This window comes from Drosophila sechellia, chromosome X, assembly GCF_004382195.2.
Source record: "Drosophila sechellia strain sech25 chromosome X, ASM438219v1, whole genome shotgun sequence".
Taxonomy (NCBI): domain Eukaryota; kingdom Metazoa; phylum Arthropoda; class Insecta; order Diptera; family Drosophilidae; genus Drosophila; species Drosophila sechellia.
This window is the reverse complement of record NC_045954.1, coordinates 21,458,741-21,472,889: the sequence shown is the minus strand read 5'-3', so window position 1 is coordinate 21,472,889 and position 14,149 is coordinate 21,458,741. Positions and strand designations below refer to the sequence as shown.

At 44.1% G+C, this 14,149-nt stretch overlaps 2 protein-coding genes and 1 non-coding gene across 7 annotated transcripts; 2 read left to right on the top strand and 1 right to left on the bottom strand.

Moving 5' to 3' along the window:
- Nucleotides 1–598: 598 nt before the first annotated feature.
- Nucleotides 599–3,000, top strand: LOC6615234 (probable ATP-dependent RNA helicase DDX56). Its single transcript, XM_002039604.2, has 4 exons — nucleotides 599–729; nucleotides 791–1,542; nucleotides 1,738–2,157; nucleotides 2,216–3,000. Exons 1-4 carry the CDS (start codon nucleotides 664–666, stop codon nucleotides 2,649–2,651), a joined length of 1,674 nt encoding a protein of 557 aa, XP_002039640.2. The 5' UTR covers nucleotides 599–663; the 3' UTR covers nucleotides 2,652–3,000.
- Nucleotides 1,581–1,673, top strand: LOC6615235. Its single transcript, XR_048614.2, has one exon. It is a non-coding gene; the product is annotated as a small nucleolar RNA Z30a (small nucleolar RNA).
- A 205-nt stretch (nucleotides 3,001–3,205) lies between the features above and the next one.
- LOC6615233 (proline dehydrogenase 1, mitochondrial) lies at nucleotides 3,206–13,773 on the bottom strand. 5 transcript variants are annotated; one of them, XM_002039603.2, is made up of 12 exons: nucleotides 13,639–13,773; nucleotides 11,527–12,073; nucleotides 8,263–8,384; nucleotides 7,651–7,737; nucleotides 7,329–7,510; nucleotides 6,618–6,653; nucleotides 6,124–6,188; nucleotides 5,651–5,829; nucleotides 5,410–5,584; nucleotides 4,996–5,349; nucleotides 4,752–4,929; nucleotides 3,206–4,679 (listed from the first exon to the last, which is right to left on the bottom strand). In XM_002039603.2, the coding sequence occupies exons 2-12, from the start codon at nucleotides 11,986–11,988 to the stop codon at nucleotides 4,474–4,476; spliced, it is 2,046 nt and encodes a 681-aa protein (XP_002039639.2). In that variant the 5' UTR covers nucleotides 11,989–12,073; nucleotides 13,639–13,773; the 3' UTR covers nucleotides 3,206–4,473. The 5 variants fall into 5 exon arrangements, with proteins under 5 accessions (XP_002039639.2, XP_032580104.1, XP_032580105.1 ...); XM_032724213.1 differs by lacking the exon at nucleotides 8,263–8,384 and adding an exon at nucleotides 8,644–8,765 and having other exon boundaries at nucleotides 13,639–13,772; XM_032724214.1 differs by lacking the exons at nucleotides 8,263–8,384; nucleotides 13,639–13,773 and adding exons at nucleotides 8,644–8,765; nucleotides 12,609–12,699.
- Nucleotides 13,774–14,149: the final 376 nt, after the last annotated feature.

Sequence of the window (14,149 nt, the reverse complement as noted above, 5' to 3'; positions counted from 1 at the left end):
AAAATATTTAATTGCTAATTTTTAGACTCGTTACTCGTAGAATAAAAGGGTATACTAGATTCGTTGAAAGGTATGTAACAGGCAGAAGGAAACGTTTCCGACTATATAAAGTATATATATTCTTGATCAGGTTCAATAGACGAGTCGATCAGGCCATGTCCGTCTATCCGTATGAACGTCGAGATATTAGGAACTATAAAAGGATTTAGCATACAGATTCTTAAGACAAAGGCGTAGCGCATGTTTGTTGACCCATGTTGCCACTCTAAGCCCACAAACCGCACAAAACTGCCACACCCACAATTTAAATAAGTGTTTGATATTTTTTCACATTTTTATTAGTCTTGTTCATTTCTATCGACAAATTATGAAATATCGCTTTCGCATTCACACTAGCTGAGTAACGGGTATCTAATAGTCGGGGAACTCACTATATCATTCTCTCTTGTTATTTATTTAATTAAATAACTGAAATATATTTTAATTTTATTTTAAATGTATTTGTTTCCCTTTAAAAATAGATTTCAATAGCAGTTCAATTCCACTATCGATAGACTGATGAAATCGCCGATAATTCAATATACCGATACTCCACTATTTTTGTTGTTGGGCCAGAAAACGTGCGCTGCGCATTTTCCAGGGTTTTTTATACTGTCGTCCAGCATGAGCCAGAAGACCCAGAAAACGGTGCAGTTCCACGAGCTGGAGCTGGACCAGCGCATCCTTAAGGTGAGTGCCCCGGCATGCGGCCGACAGTTCCAGATTTCAAAGGGTTGTGCTCATATTTCAGGCGGTGGCCCAGCTGGGTTGGCAGCAGCCCACACTTATCCAGTCGACGGCGATACCGCTGCTCCTGGAGGGCAAGGATGTGGTGGTGCGCGCCCGCACCGGATCCGGCAAGACTGCCACCTACGCCCTGCCACTGATTCAGAAGATCCTTAACTCGAAATTGAACGCCAGCGAGCAGTATGTGAGCGCCGTGGTCCTGGCGCCCACCAAGGAGCTATGCCGGCAGTCCCGTAAGGTAATAGAGCAGCTGGTCGAGTCCTGCGGCAAGGTTGTACGCGTGGCGGACATTGCCGATAGCTCCAACGACACGGTGACCCAGCGGCACGCTTTGTCTGAAAATCCCGACATTGTGGTCGCGACACCCGCCAATTTGCTGGCCTACGCCGAGGCTCGTGGCGTGGTAGATCTGAAGCATGTGGAGACCTTGGTGGTGGACGAGGCGGATCTGGTTTTTGCCTATGGCTACGAAAAGGACTTTAAGCGGTTGATTAAGCACCTGCCTCCTATCTACCAGGCAGTCCTGGTCTCCGCTACTCTAACCGACGATGTGGTGCGCATGAAGGGCCTGTGCCTGAAAAACCCGGTGACGCTTAAACTCGAGGAGCCGGAGTTGGTGCCGCAAGATCAGTTAACGCACCAGCGCATTCTGGCTGAGGAAAACGACAAACCGGCTATATTGTACGCCCTATTAAAGCTGAGACTCATACGCGGCAAGAGCATAATCTTTGTGAACAGCATCGATCGGTGTTACAAGTGAGTAAACCATACGAATCCCCCCTTAGATGCACAGGAGCCAATGATGATAAAATCACAAATGGAGGGAGTGTGCAGCTGGCAACAGTTGGCGCACACATGACCAGCAACTAATCTTCTCGCTGACGGCATTCCCATCTGCCCCTAAATACCTACTATAGTTCTTCCTAATTATTACCCATTAAATTGTTTCAGGGTTCGCTTGTTCCTAGAGCAGTTCGGCATCCGTGCCTGTGTCTTGAACTCCGAGCTGCCGGCCAACATTCGCATCCACACAATTAGCCAGTTTAACAAGGGCACCTACGACATAATCATTGCCTCCGACGAACATCATATAGAAAAGCCAGGAGGCACTAACCGAAAATCGCCTCGAAGCGGCGACATGGAGTCGAGTGCTTCCCGCGGCATTGACTTTCAGTGCGTGAACAACGTAATCAACTTCGACTTCCCCAGGGATGTCACGTCTTATATCCATCGGGCTGGCAGGACGGCCAGAGGAAACAACAAGGGCTCCGTCTTGTCATTTGTCAGCACGAAGGAGGCCAAGGTAAACGATTTAGTTGCGAAGAAACTGTGCGATAGCTTTGCAGCTCAAGAGGGCGAAGAGATCATGAAGTGAGTATAGAATAGCATCTTAAAACTTGTAATATTGCTAAGTGTGCCGTCATTTCAGGAACTACCAGTTTAAAATGGAAGAAGTGGAGTCCTTCCGTTATCGTGCTCAGGATTGCTGGCGTGCCGCAACTCGCGTCGCTGTTCACGACACTCGAATTCGAGAGATAAAGACAGAGATCCTGAACTGCGAGAAACTGAAGGGATTTTTCGAGGAGAACAAACGCGATCTGCAAGCGCTTCGGCACGACAAGCCTCTGCGCGCCATCAAGGTACACAGTCATCTCTCTGACATGCCCGAGTACATAGTGCCAAAGGCCCTGAAGCGAGTGGTTGGAACGTCCCCTTCCGCTGCCGGAGCCTCGGAAGCCAAACAGCCACGACAGTTTGGCGCCGAGGCTGCCTTCAAGCGGCAGGCCAATGATCCTCTGATGGCAAGCCATGTGGACTTAGGGAAACGGCGTCCTGCCCACCGGAGAAAAAAGAAGGCCTCGTAGGGGAACAAATTGTATCTATAGCCGCAATAGTCAATAATGAAGTAACTTTAATATTTTAATAATGTTATTTTACCCTAAATTAGAATTGAGTAAAATTAACGAAAATAATACCTATGTTGGAGATAGCTGCATATTGACAAACCTAGGCTTATTTCTTTATATATATATTTCTAAATTCTGTTAATGTTGCATGCCCGCAAAATGTGTGTGTTTGTACCTATCCAGCCGATAAGCCAGTGAATGTCTTTTTAAACTCAGAAACTTGACAAGTATATGCTTAAACCGGCGCTGTGGCGGCGCGGGTGGCGTTGGGTAACCACTTAACCAAATAAACGGAGAAGGCACTATATCATTTGCTCAACGTTTCTAACTGACAGCGGACGTAAAATAAAAATAAAAAATATCTACGAGTCACTTTACCCAAAGTGCCAGTAGTGTGCCGTAGCTCACAGCGACGATTATCCAGCAGCTGGATACCATTTAAGGTCATTATACCGAGAGTCCCAGGAACAATAGATCACCATTAGGGGCGAAATTTAAGCGATGCATGCGTATTCGTTTTTAACATTTTATTATTGTCATTGAAATAGTTAACATTCATACAATTATTTATTCATTTATTTATAGCGTTTATGCAATACAATAATAATCATGAGTTTAATAATGAAAAACTAGTCGGTTCGATCTGCGTGCCTTAGTATATGGCCAAGTCTGACTGTCTATATCTGTTGTTGTCGTCTGAGAAATCGAAACGCGAAAACAGATATGGATATTGAAAGGTATTGAAAATAGGGGGAGAGTTTTTGTAGCGGGCTCTTATCCATCGACTATCATAGTAATGACTTTTATAATATCGCTCCGTTAAGTGCTAAATTAAACGTACACATTTAAGTTAATTTAGCATAATCGTAATAAAACTCGCTAGGTTTATGTATAGGTATGCGCGGTTGGTTATCCCAGGTTCCTATGAACAGTGTTATTTGACTATTTTAGATGGGATGGCCACGAGCTGGAGGAACAAATGCTCTGCACACTCCCTCTCTCGCTGCCATTGCTCTATATAAATATATAGTTTATGGTATAACTTAGGGGAAACGAACATGAAATCACATTGCAAATGAAGAATGGACAACTAACAACTGATAAACTGATACTGAGGAACAGGCACAATCACGAAGTTAATGAATCTAGACTAAAATGCAGCCATACACATAAATGTATCTATGTAGATATATCTCTATAAACGTTTGCTCTCATTATATTGTATATAATATGTATATACCATACGTTTTATGCTTTATTTGTTACGATGCTAAAAAATGTTCGCTTTAATTCAATCCCCTTTTTCAAAATCCTCGTTGTGGAAGTCCCACATTCGCTTTCTTACGTTTTTGACGTTTTTCAGTTGGTTTTTTTTCTATTTTTTTTCTTTGTAACACACATACAGAACTCGTTTAGATTATTGTTGCAACATGACGTAAAAATATACATATTTTCATCAAAAATTACCACCGCTCAGTGCTACCGTCTCTAATTGAAGTTGTTTGTGGGCGAAGAAGGTCCTGCGGATTCGCAGGACGACACAATGAGTTGAACATTGTCGCTCTTTTATAGGACATTGGACACAAGTTTTTATATATGTATATACTGTAGATATACCGAAATTTTGTTAGAGTAATATAAGAACGACAAAAAAAAATCATTAAAATAGGTCCGAAGCGATCGATTTCCTGGCGATATCCTCAGGCGGATATAATTGGCAACCGATTTGCCGCCTCAGGGAGGTGTGTGGGTGAGAGTGATTCCATCCATCCAGGCCAGCTTAGATGGGCACGTAATTGCCCTTGGGCTTGTAGAACAACTGACCACGCATCAGACGACGCCGAATCTCGGAGAGCAGCAGGCGTTTTTCCTTCTTGATCTTCTTGAGCACACCCTTGTTCTCCTGGGCACGACGAGACAAGTAGGGCAGCACCTCTTCGACTGGGCCATATGGTATGTACTTGTACGCCGAGTAGCCCGCTTGACCTGTAGGTGTGAGAGAACACATATTATATACACATGGAAGACAAGTGGAAGGGGTAGGCTATGGAAACAGACCCAGTGGAAAGGTAATGTAGTCGCACATGCCCAGCAGTTGGCCGAAGCAGATCACCTTGTCCTCCGGTGAGATGCCGATCTCCTTCATCTGCTGGATGGCAAATCGCACGGTGTCTTCGTTGTGCGAGGCCACCATAATGCCAATCTTCCTGGCATCGTCATCACAGTCCTTCATCAGCTGGGGTTATTAAGAAATACTTGCTTTATTGATAATCACTGATAACCGAAGTCCAGAAATTCCCACCTTAATGCGTCGCAAGCACTCGGACAACGTCTTGTGATACATTTCCGTGGTGGCCTCGAACGTGGGATTTACCGGATCCGGGTAGCCGAGCGACTTGGCACGGTCCCGCTCCTGGTCCATATAGGCACCGCGCACCAGCTTGGCGCCAAAGTAGAAGTTCTGACGCTTGGCCTGCTCCAGATCGGTGTTCACCTCGCGGAACGTCTCGCGCAGATAGCACTGGTACGTATTAAAGACAATGGCCTTGTCCTTGTTGTACTTGCGCATCATTTCAAGGGTGATGCGGGATATGGCCGGCTGGAAGTAAGTCTGCTCCGCATCCACCATGATGCGAACATCCAAGTCCGCAGCAGCCTGAGGTTTGGGAATACCATATTAGTACGATTTCACAGCTAGAATGCCAAAATCATTTACCTTTACAATCGTGTTGAGACGACGGATCATGTTCCTGAACATCTCCTCCTCCTTGGGCGGTATTTGTGAGATCAGTCGACGCATCTGTCCGGTTTGGGGATCGGGAACGCGGAACGTGTCGCTCAGCTGCGAGTCCTCGTCAACGATGCCCGACCAGGGGAACAAATGCAAAATTCTAGATGAGGTAGACGAGCATATAAAGTCAGATCGGTAAGAGGTTTGACAATTGAAACGGACTCACCCCTCCTTATCGGAAGTTACATTGTTCAGGAACTCCTTCACGTCCTTGTTGTCGCCCAGCGTGGCGTAATACTTTTCGAGATCCTTGATGGTCTTGTGGTGAGTCAGCACATTGCCCTGACCGCCCACCATATCCTCCATGTACTTGCGTGTGCGCATAATTACCTCGGACAGTTGCAGCTGCAAAGGAGGATCGAGGTCATCAGAGTTCATCAGTTGATAAACAAAAGCGTATGATAAAGAGCGTATTTCGATTTACAATGCTTCTCTAGTAAGGTAACATTTTAAGAGTTATGATTTTACAATCATAGTGAAAGTGATACATTTACGAATCAGTGGCCTTTACTATGTATCTATTAGCGTCAATTAACTGTGTTCCTTTCCCATTTATTAACACCTATTAACCCCTGTGTTTCCCCAAATAAAGCTACTCAATTATGTGGTTCTCAAGGGGATTACTTTGTGCGAACTTACCAGCAATTGTGGACGGCCCAGGGCGGTGAGTTTAATGGCGGTGATGCCAGTTCCGAAGGTGGCGCCTGCAGGTCGATATACGGATCAATCGATGGTTGGTTGTTGGAAATGAAAAGCATTTGGAAAAAGAGCAGAGCAATCGGTGAATGCAATGCGATGGCAGAGGCGAAAGTTGTAAAGCGGATTCTACAGATATATAGCACATATGTCCAACTACGGCACATAAAAGCGTCTAGAGCTACGGATACGAGTACGGATTGAGCTGAAGACACAGAGATACGAAGCAACGACAAAAGCTACGACATTGCATAACAGCAACCAACTGAAAACGCACACGAAATGGCTAGAAAGTCAAACTAGTTTTCTTTGTTCTGTCGAAATACGGATTTGGCCATCAATGGTTACTCTTCCGGGTATTTCGGCTACTTGTTGGATAGTTTTCAGAGTTACTTGTTGGCATTTCGGGCTGTGTGTTCGTTAATTTCTCGGCTTACCCGTGGCCACTGCCCGGGGCGCCTTGCGATCATCATCTGTTCATATTAGCATTCGCAACGAATTCAAATTGATTGTGGGTTTTTGAGTTATGTGGGGGTTATTCGATAATCGATGGGTTGATGCCATTTTGGGGATATTTGCGGGGCAGAAAAGAGAATTTATTAATATTCAATTTCAACTTATTTTAGGGATAGAGATCGAGAATGTGAAAGATAGAGAATAGAAGAAAGCCTAGCAGGAAATAGCCTGAAACCCCAAAGCATTGAATGCAGGACGGGGAACTACACAGATCTGGGGCATGTTCTCACCTAGAGCGGTCATATTAGTCATATGTAGTGACATATCGAGTTGTACAAAAGTGAGCAAGTTGTTTTATACAACATTCTAGTTGTGGTTTCATTTTGTAGGAAGTCATGTTCTGATTAAAGTAAAGTTAGGCATAAAGATTTGACTTGAAAAAAGTTCATCTGATTGCATAAAGAAAAGCTCAGAGCTCGATATGTCATGACTTTCGTTCAGTACACTAAAAACAAAATAAAAACAAAATGAAATTGCATGCTTAACGTTTAGCAATGGATGCGTTTGCTTTGCACGTTCTAAATTGAAACATTTGTACAGAGGAAGTCGGGAATGGTGAGATGGAACTCAAGGAACTTGCATGCTGGAGTAGGCTATCGGGAACCAGCGAGTAAAACTGGCCAAGAACATACCCGAAACAGCCTCCAGACACTTGATGAAGATCTCCATGTTCCGCTCGCAGGTGGCCTCGTTCAAGTAGAAGTAGGTGCGAGCACTGCTGACCTTGTAGCGCCGATCCGCAAAGGACTTGTCCACATGGTACTGCGGCATGCTGCCCTCCTCCTTTTTGTCGCCTGCACTGGAGACGGAAGATCTGAAAGGGAATGAATCAGAATGAATATAAGAGTAACTGAACAACTATGATAATGAACATCAGGCATTGATTATACAATATTATAGGATGTTTTCCCACTACTTAGTAGAAGGCCTAGCCTCAGCATATCAGGAACTTACTCAACTTCACGTTTCTCGGCCTCCTCCTGGGTGATATCCTCCTCAACGGAATAATCGAGAATCGGCTTAACGCCAAAGGATCTTAGCCTGTAAGTGCACAAAATACATTAGCTCCCGTTTTCAACAAGCCAAGGAAAACCACTAAATATTAGTTAAATAAAAGAATTTTGAGTATGGCTTGGTTAGCGGTTGAGAAAATTTAAAGTTCTTTCGTTAAGGGGGATCAAATTCGGATTGGCGATTCGCATCTGAATGTTCGAGTAGATCTTTCATGCTGGTACATGCCCAGGACTTGTGACTCCTATTAGTGAGAGCTTTATGCTCGCTTAGCTTGGACATAGTTTTAGAACATTAGTGGGAAAATGTGTGGCATATACATGGATGGTGGTAATAATAGCACCCAAGCTTTCTGAATTATTCACTCAAATTGGTCATTATTAACTACTCAATCTGCTACTCGGATAGCATTGAATTAAACCAGTATTTGAAAAGCACGCCATCGTGTTTTCGAGTGCTATTACTTCGGCTGAAACCATTTATATGCACATGTAGTATCGGATATATATATATTGGGATGCATGGGGTGCTGTGGGGTAGGGGGAGGGGGTTAACCTCTCTAGGGCGGGCACGATCGTGTGACGATTCTCGCCGGCCACAAAGTGTCCGTAGAAGCTGGACTTCATTAGCAGGACGAAGAGCTTTTGGCCGAGCAGGTTGCGCGCCAGTTTCATCAGCTGCTTATCGGCGTTATCGGAGTTCGTTCGATTATTATCGGTAAATGTGTTTGTCAGGGATTCCATTACAATACAAGTGTGGGCATTTAAGCGGGTTTCGCATAACCGTTTCACAGCCCGATTCGCGGCCAAAATAATAACATGAAGTAAACACAAAACCATAGGGCGGCAGAAAGCGATATGGAAACGGAAAAAAACAAGAAAAGAAAAGAAAAGAAAAAGGCGATAAGTGAGTGGGAGTGTCGTGGTGGGCAATTACCTTTCCAGTGTGGGTATGATCTTGATCTGATCCTCGCCGGCGACAAAGTGGCCATAGAAGGTCGCCTTCATCAATGCTGTAAATAACCGTTGACCCAATACGTTCTTTGACCATTTCATAAGCTGCGAAATTTTCGTTTGTTTTGATCGGTTTTATGCGGCATACATAGTAAGTTTGTACGTTTTTGTGAGTCGATTTATTGGTGTTTTTCGGTATTTTGTCATGTTGTTTGCGGCGTCAAAAATTGAATTCGAGATAGTTTTAATTTTCCGTTTTAGGCAATACAAAGTTGATATATGTATCAAGGACAAAGAGTTTTTGCAAAATACAACTAATAACCATCGAATCTAGCTGAGATCCCTCCCTCGCCCGGGTTCTTTCAATTTTTCAGCGCCTGGATCGCACATAAATCATTTGGAACTTGGCCAAGTGGCAAAATAAAAAACGTGAACGGAGTCAAGGCCAAAATCTTTGCCAAAGTCCAACAAAACAGCGTGGAAAAATGCGACAAAAAGTGCGGAGGCGTCAATGTGTATTACTCTTCAGAGGCTGCATGTCATTTAAACGATTGTCAGCTAAATACGCACATAAACATCACCTTTCCAACATGAGCCTAGTGCCCAAGGAAAGACGATCCGCCGCGGATCCAGAAATAAACACTTCCTGAAAAGCCAAAAAATAACGCAATAATTGTGCAGACTCTTATCCAAATTTATTAATGCAAGGATTATGCGACTAGAGACAACACTATCCCTTGGGGATTATTTATTTATTTAAATAACCTCGCAATGCATTATCAAGCTTTGTGAAAAACGAAAAAATGTTAAACTGCACTTAATAAAACCTGGCGATAAGGACAGAAAGAGATCGTCTAATTTGGGAATCACCCAGTTTCCGGTTTCCGCGCAACCCATTCCTTACAAGGTGGAAAACACAAGAGCATTGGCCTCTGATAAATGATTCCCTTGCACGTGTGTGCTTTGCTTGATGCGGGATCCATCAGATGAATGGGATTCTGAGAAGTGACAGGTGGGGAAAGAAAAGAGCATTCTCCGTCTGGGGGAACCGGTTTTTGTCGAGAACACTAAAGTAATTAATTGAGTACAAAGTTGGCGAAAGAACACACTGCCGACAATATAAATACACCATCACCAAAACTGGTTACATAAAACAAATTCTCGTTTCGCATTATATTTGTTTTTTGGGTATGGCATGTTTTGCTTTTCTTTGGCAGACAATTCGAAACCGAGGACAGGTGTTTGCCGTTGAGCTCTGGCCCCAAGAAAAAGCTGCCCAAAGCCAACACCACCCCCGGTCACCTGGCACCTGCCACCGGCCACAGTATCCCACTCTCCACCATGTTTTTTACCCATGAATACCCAACCTATTCTCACATATCACGAGACCCACACCTCTCGGTCCCCAAAAGCAATCGACGCGCTACTGTAAATAGAAATGTCGAAAAATGAGTACACTCTGATAAATTCAACCGAATATGAGACCTCAATTGTGTTATTGAACTGTGAGCAACAGTTCTTGAGAATGTTCTTACTATATATAGTACCAAAAGTATAACTAATTGAATGCTAGAACGCTCAAAATCGATTGTGCAAACGATGTTTTTTTAATAGATTGCCGAGTCTGGTAAAGGAATGGCTTACCAATTTTTTTCTAGTGCATCACGAATGGCTGAGATATGTGGGCAAAGTCGATGCCAGACTAATGCCACATGTGATGCGATGGCTACGGTCCCAGAGAGCTGTGCGCACATTCCCTGTGACGTCCATTTAGCCACCCATATACCCACATATGCAAATTGCATCGAGCGGGGCGGAAAAATGATAAATAAGTAACCGTCTTGGCGACGCAGGGCACTTTGAGTAATCGATAAGCAATCAAACGATCGCCGACGTAATTAAATAGAAGCACGCTAGAGAGAATGAGGGAAATGCGAGGGGTTTTCCAACGATTCCGATTGGCGCTCATTCGGGGGCCTGACTATATACCGACCTATACTATGCAGTCCCTCACAGTCCACACAATCCATACGTCTCGCTGAGTAAATACGCACGAGTTAAGAGCAAACAGCGGACAGGGCAAGGTCGCCATCGCATCGGCAATTTGCATGCCAAAGTTTCCCTTTTTCCTGCCGTCAATCAGGCACTCATTCAATCTTCTGTGCGACTGCAGCACCTGCCAGAAAGTGGCAACAAATGCAACAAGCAATTAGCCAGGAATTCATCAACACGAGGAGGAGAGCAGGCGAAAACCCGCTGCGGGTCGGCTGAATTGAAAAGCGGAAGCAGAGCGGAAAATCGGAAGGAAGGCAGCCAGTCACCTGACACGGGCTTCGGTTGCCCGGAAAATCGGACTCAAGCGAATGGCAGGATCGAACAAATTCATGAATAAGGCAAATGAATGAATAAAAAGAAGAAAACAAACAAAAAAATTAAATATTCATCTGCGTTCATTTTTACACAACTTTACCATTAGCATGGATTCAATAGCCTTAGCTGTTCATAACTTTTTGTTTACTCTTCCATGTACCATGTACTTTTTAAAGGAAGTATGTATTTAAACTAAATGAATGAATTATTATAAGTTGAAGGCAGCAGAAGAGTACAGAAGAGGCGAAGAGTCAGCGGACACTTCGATAGTTGGAACAAATGGTTTCGAAATCGGCCACAATCTGTAGGTAGTTACTTAATTGTAATATTAAGAAAGCATTCAGCAGGGGTTAAGTACTAACAGAGCCCCAGATTTCTCAGCAAAAAGAACCAGAAACAGAGAGGGATGCTCAGCTAGTCGATGCTTTAGACCAATACAAGGGTCAAAGGTCGCAGGACTCGGCAGACGAGGAGCGCGGGACGCCGGTTAACTCACCGTCATGTTGTGCTCGACCAGCTTCTCGCTGGAACATATCATGTAGACGAGATAGGCGCGTATCAGCTCTCCTGTGGTCTTGCTCTTGAAGGCGGCAATCGGATCATTGAAGCTCACGTCCAGGGGATCCCTCTGCGGCGAGCCAGCGGGCGAGGGGTTCTTCTCCTGGGACGACTGCTGCTTCATCGATCGCTTCAACGACTCGCTGGAGACCAGCTCCGGTTGGACCAGAGTGGAGGCCTGCAACGGCCGTTCGCCGCTGTGCAAGAAGCGCGCTCCACTGACTCCTCTCGTGGACTCCGATGCTGCTCCTTCTCCGGCGATGCTGGTGCTCCTGCTGCCGCGCTGGTGGAAACTCCGGCAGGCGGCGACGGCCACGGAATTGCTCGACTTGTTGCTATTACGGCCGTAGACCAAACTGATGGCTGTTCGTTGGGCGCTCAGCGAACGGAGTAGAGCCATTACAAGGGATTCTGCGGTTTATTTACGCTTTATGCTCTTCGGCTTTTGAGACGGTTATTGAAACGCACTCTGATCTCGGTTGTTGCTGCAAAAAAACAATGCCAATCAGAGGTAATTTCACTATTACCACTACAAATCACTACGAATCTGAGGGAAGACAGTGGCGTAATTTTTCTACGGCTGTTTCAAAATAAGCATTGATTTTCAATAAATCATATAAGACTGATTTAATTGTAATCAGATATCTAATAAATATAATAATAATAAACAAATGCATAATAAAATGGAATTTATAAAAATATTAAAATCAGTACATATTAAACATATTATTTGCAACAATTTGCCTAATTGTGTTTTTGGCCCCCAATCCCCCCGGCAACGCCAATGATCACAGCTGATTTTGTCGGAGAGCTTTTCGCTCTCCCTCTTTCGCTCGCTCCGAATGTTATACAACAAATGCGAAAAACGTGAGGCGGGGAGGGAGAGCGAAGCCGAAAAAACAGCACAACAACACAATCACACGTACGCGAGTACACCTTCGAAATGTTCAATTAAAAAACTCAATTTCTGGCCAGAAATCTATCTTTCGCTATTATGTGTCTTTTGGGTTTTCTTCTTACTTCGTTCTTATTATTTATTCTATTACGCTTTGAGCGTTGTATACGCCGCAAAAGCACGAAACCAAATGCGACGAAGACGCGTGAAAATGGGGCGAGTTGTTAGGCGATTGACGGCGAATTCAACGAAGCGAAACCAGGAAGGACCCGAGGGCGAGAAAATCCTTTTCGCCGCTTCGCTCCCGTTTATGTAACTGTAAATGTAACCGAGATTGTACCGTAATTGTAACTGCGACTGTGTGACGTCACAGGCATATGAGCCCCTTTGATTGTGATTTAGATTTTGATTTGGCATTTGTTTTGATTTAATTGAAATGCGCCGAAAGCGCACACTAATTGGTGTTAATTGCGGCTCTCCTTGATTCTCCCCCATTTTCGTTCTCACCCATTTCCACCCATTAACCCCCTTTCCCTTTTTCATTTTATTTATTAATTAGCTGCCCGCTAAATAATCGCCAGACGAGAGGCTGCAATCATCAATCGAAAAAACTTGGCGGGTTTCATTGTACAGATTTCATTACACTTCATTATGGCCTATATCAAGTTTTGTCTCGCTCTGGCCGCCTTAGTTAAAGGGGCACAGGGAGCTGGTGTTCTCAAATTGCGAATTCATCTGAATGGTTTCTTGTTTTTTTTTTCATTTTTTTTTTTTTTGTTGCTATGCGGCGAATTGTACCTATTATATAACACTGCTTACTGCTCTCTACCTCGCTTTTTAGAGATCCTTTTATGATACGAATACAACACAGACACTCACATGTACACTGCAAAATTTCTTTGGCTCTTTAACTTTTTCCCCTGTTTTGCGGGTTGGCTCGATATAAATTTTGCTTTAACGGTTGTTTTCTCACTTCAAAAAAACAAACTACGATACATTACCAGCAACAACCCAAAAACAAGAAAAAGGGTAAACAATGAAATTTTGTACAATCGCCAAATAATTTTTCCGAAAAAACTCGTGTTTGACAAACTTCTCACAGCAGCCTGCGAGAAAAGTAGAAAAGTTCCCGTTTCTGTCAGCGCATTTGCTCACCTCACAAAAGACACACAGTACAAGTACAATTATAATTATTTTTCGGTTTTTTCGAGTCAATGTTGTTCTTTTCGAGGGTTTTGGTTTTTGCTGCTGCAGCACAGAGCGTGAGCACGCGCAAGGGTCTGAATTCGCGAATAAACTGAAACACATGAAGCGAAATTAAGGCCAACACGGCGAAAGCTCGTCCAAAAAGCTTAAGAGAAATGGTTGAAGCAGTTGGTGAGGGGCAGAAAGGGAATGGGCCACCCCCAGCAGCTGTTTGCGCTGCACGTGAGCGAAAAAAAGAAACCCGATCGAAAATTAATCGCCATCTTGTCCCCACTTATTACCCAATTAAAATCGGTACGCTTATCTACGCCCCTGGCGGTTGGCGGGGAATCTTTGGTGCTCTTATCTTATCAATGGACTCCCAATGGACCGACACCCAACAAAAACGAACCATTCCTTCTATTCTCTCCCTGTCTCTTTCTTGCCAACCGGCGTCTTCCAACACTGGCCTCGCTTTACA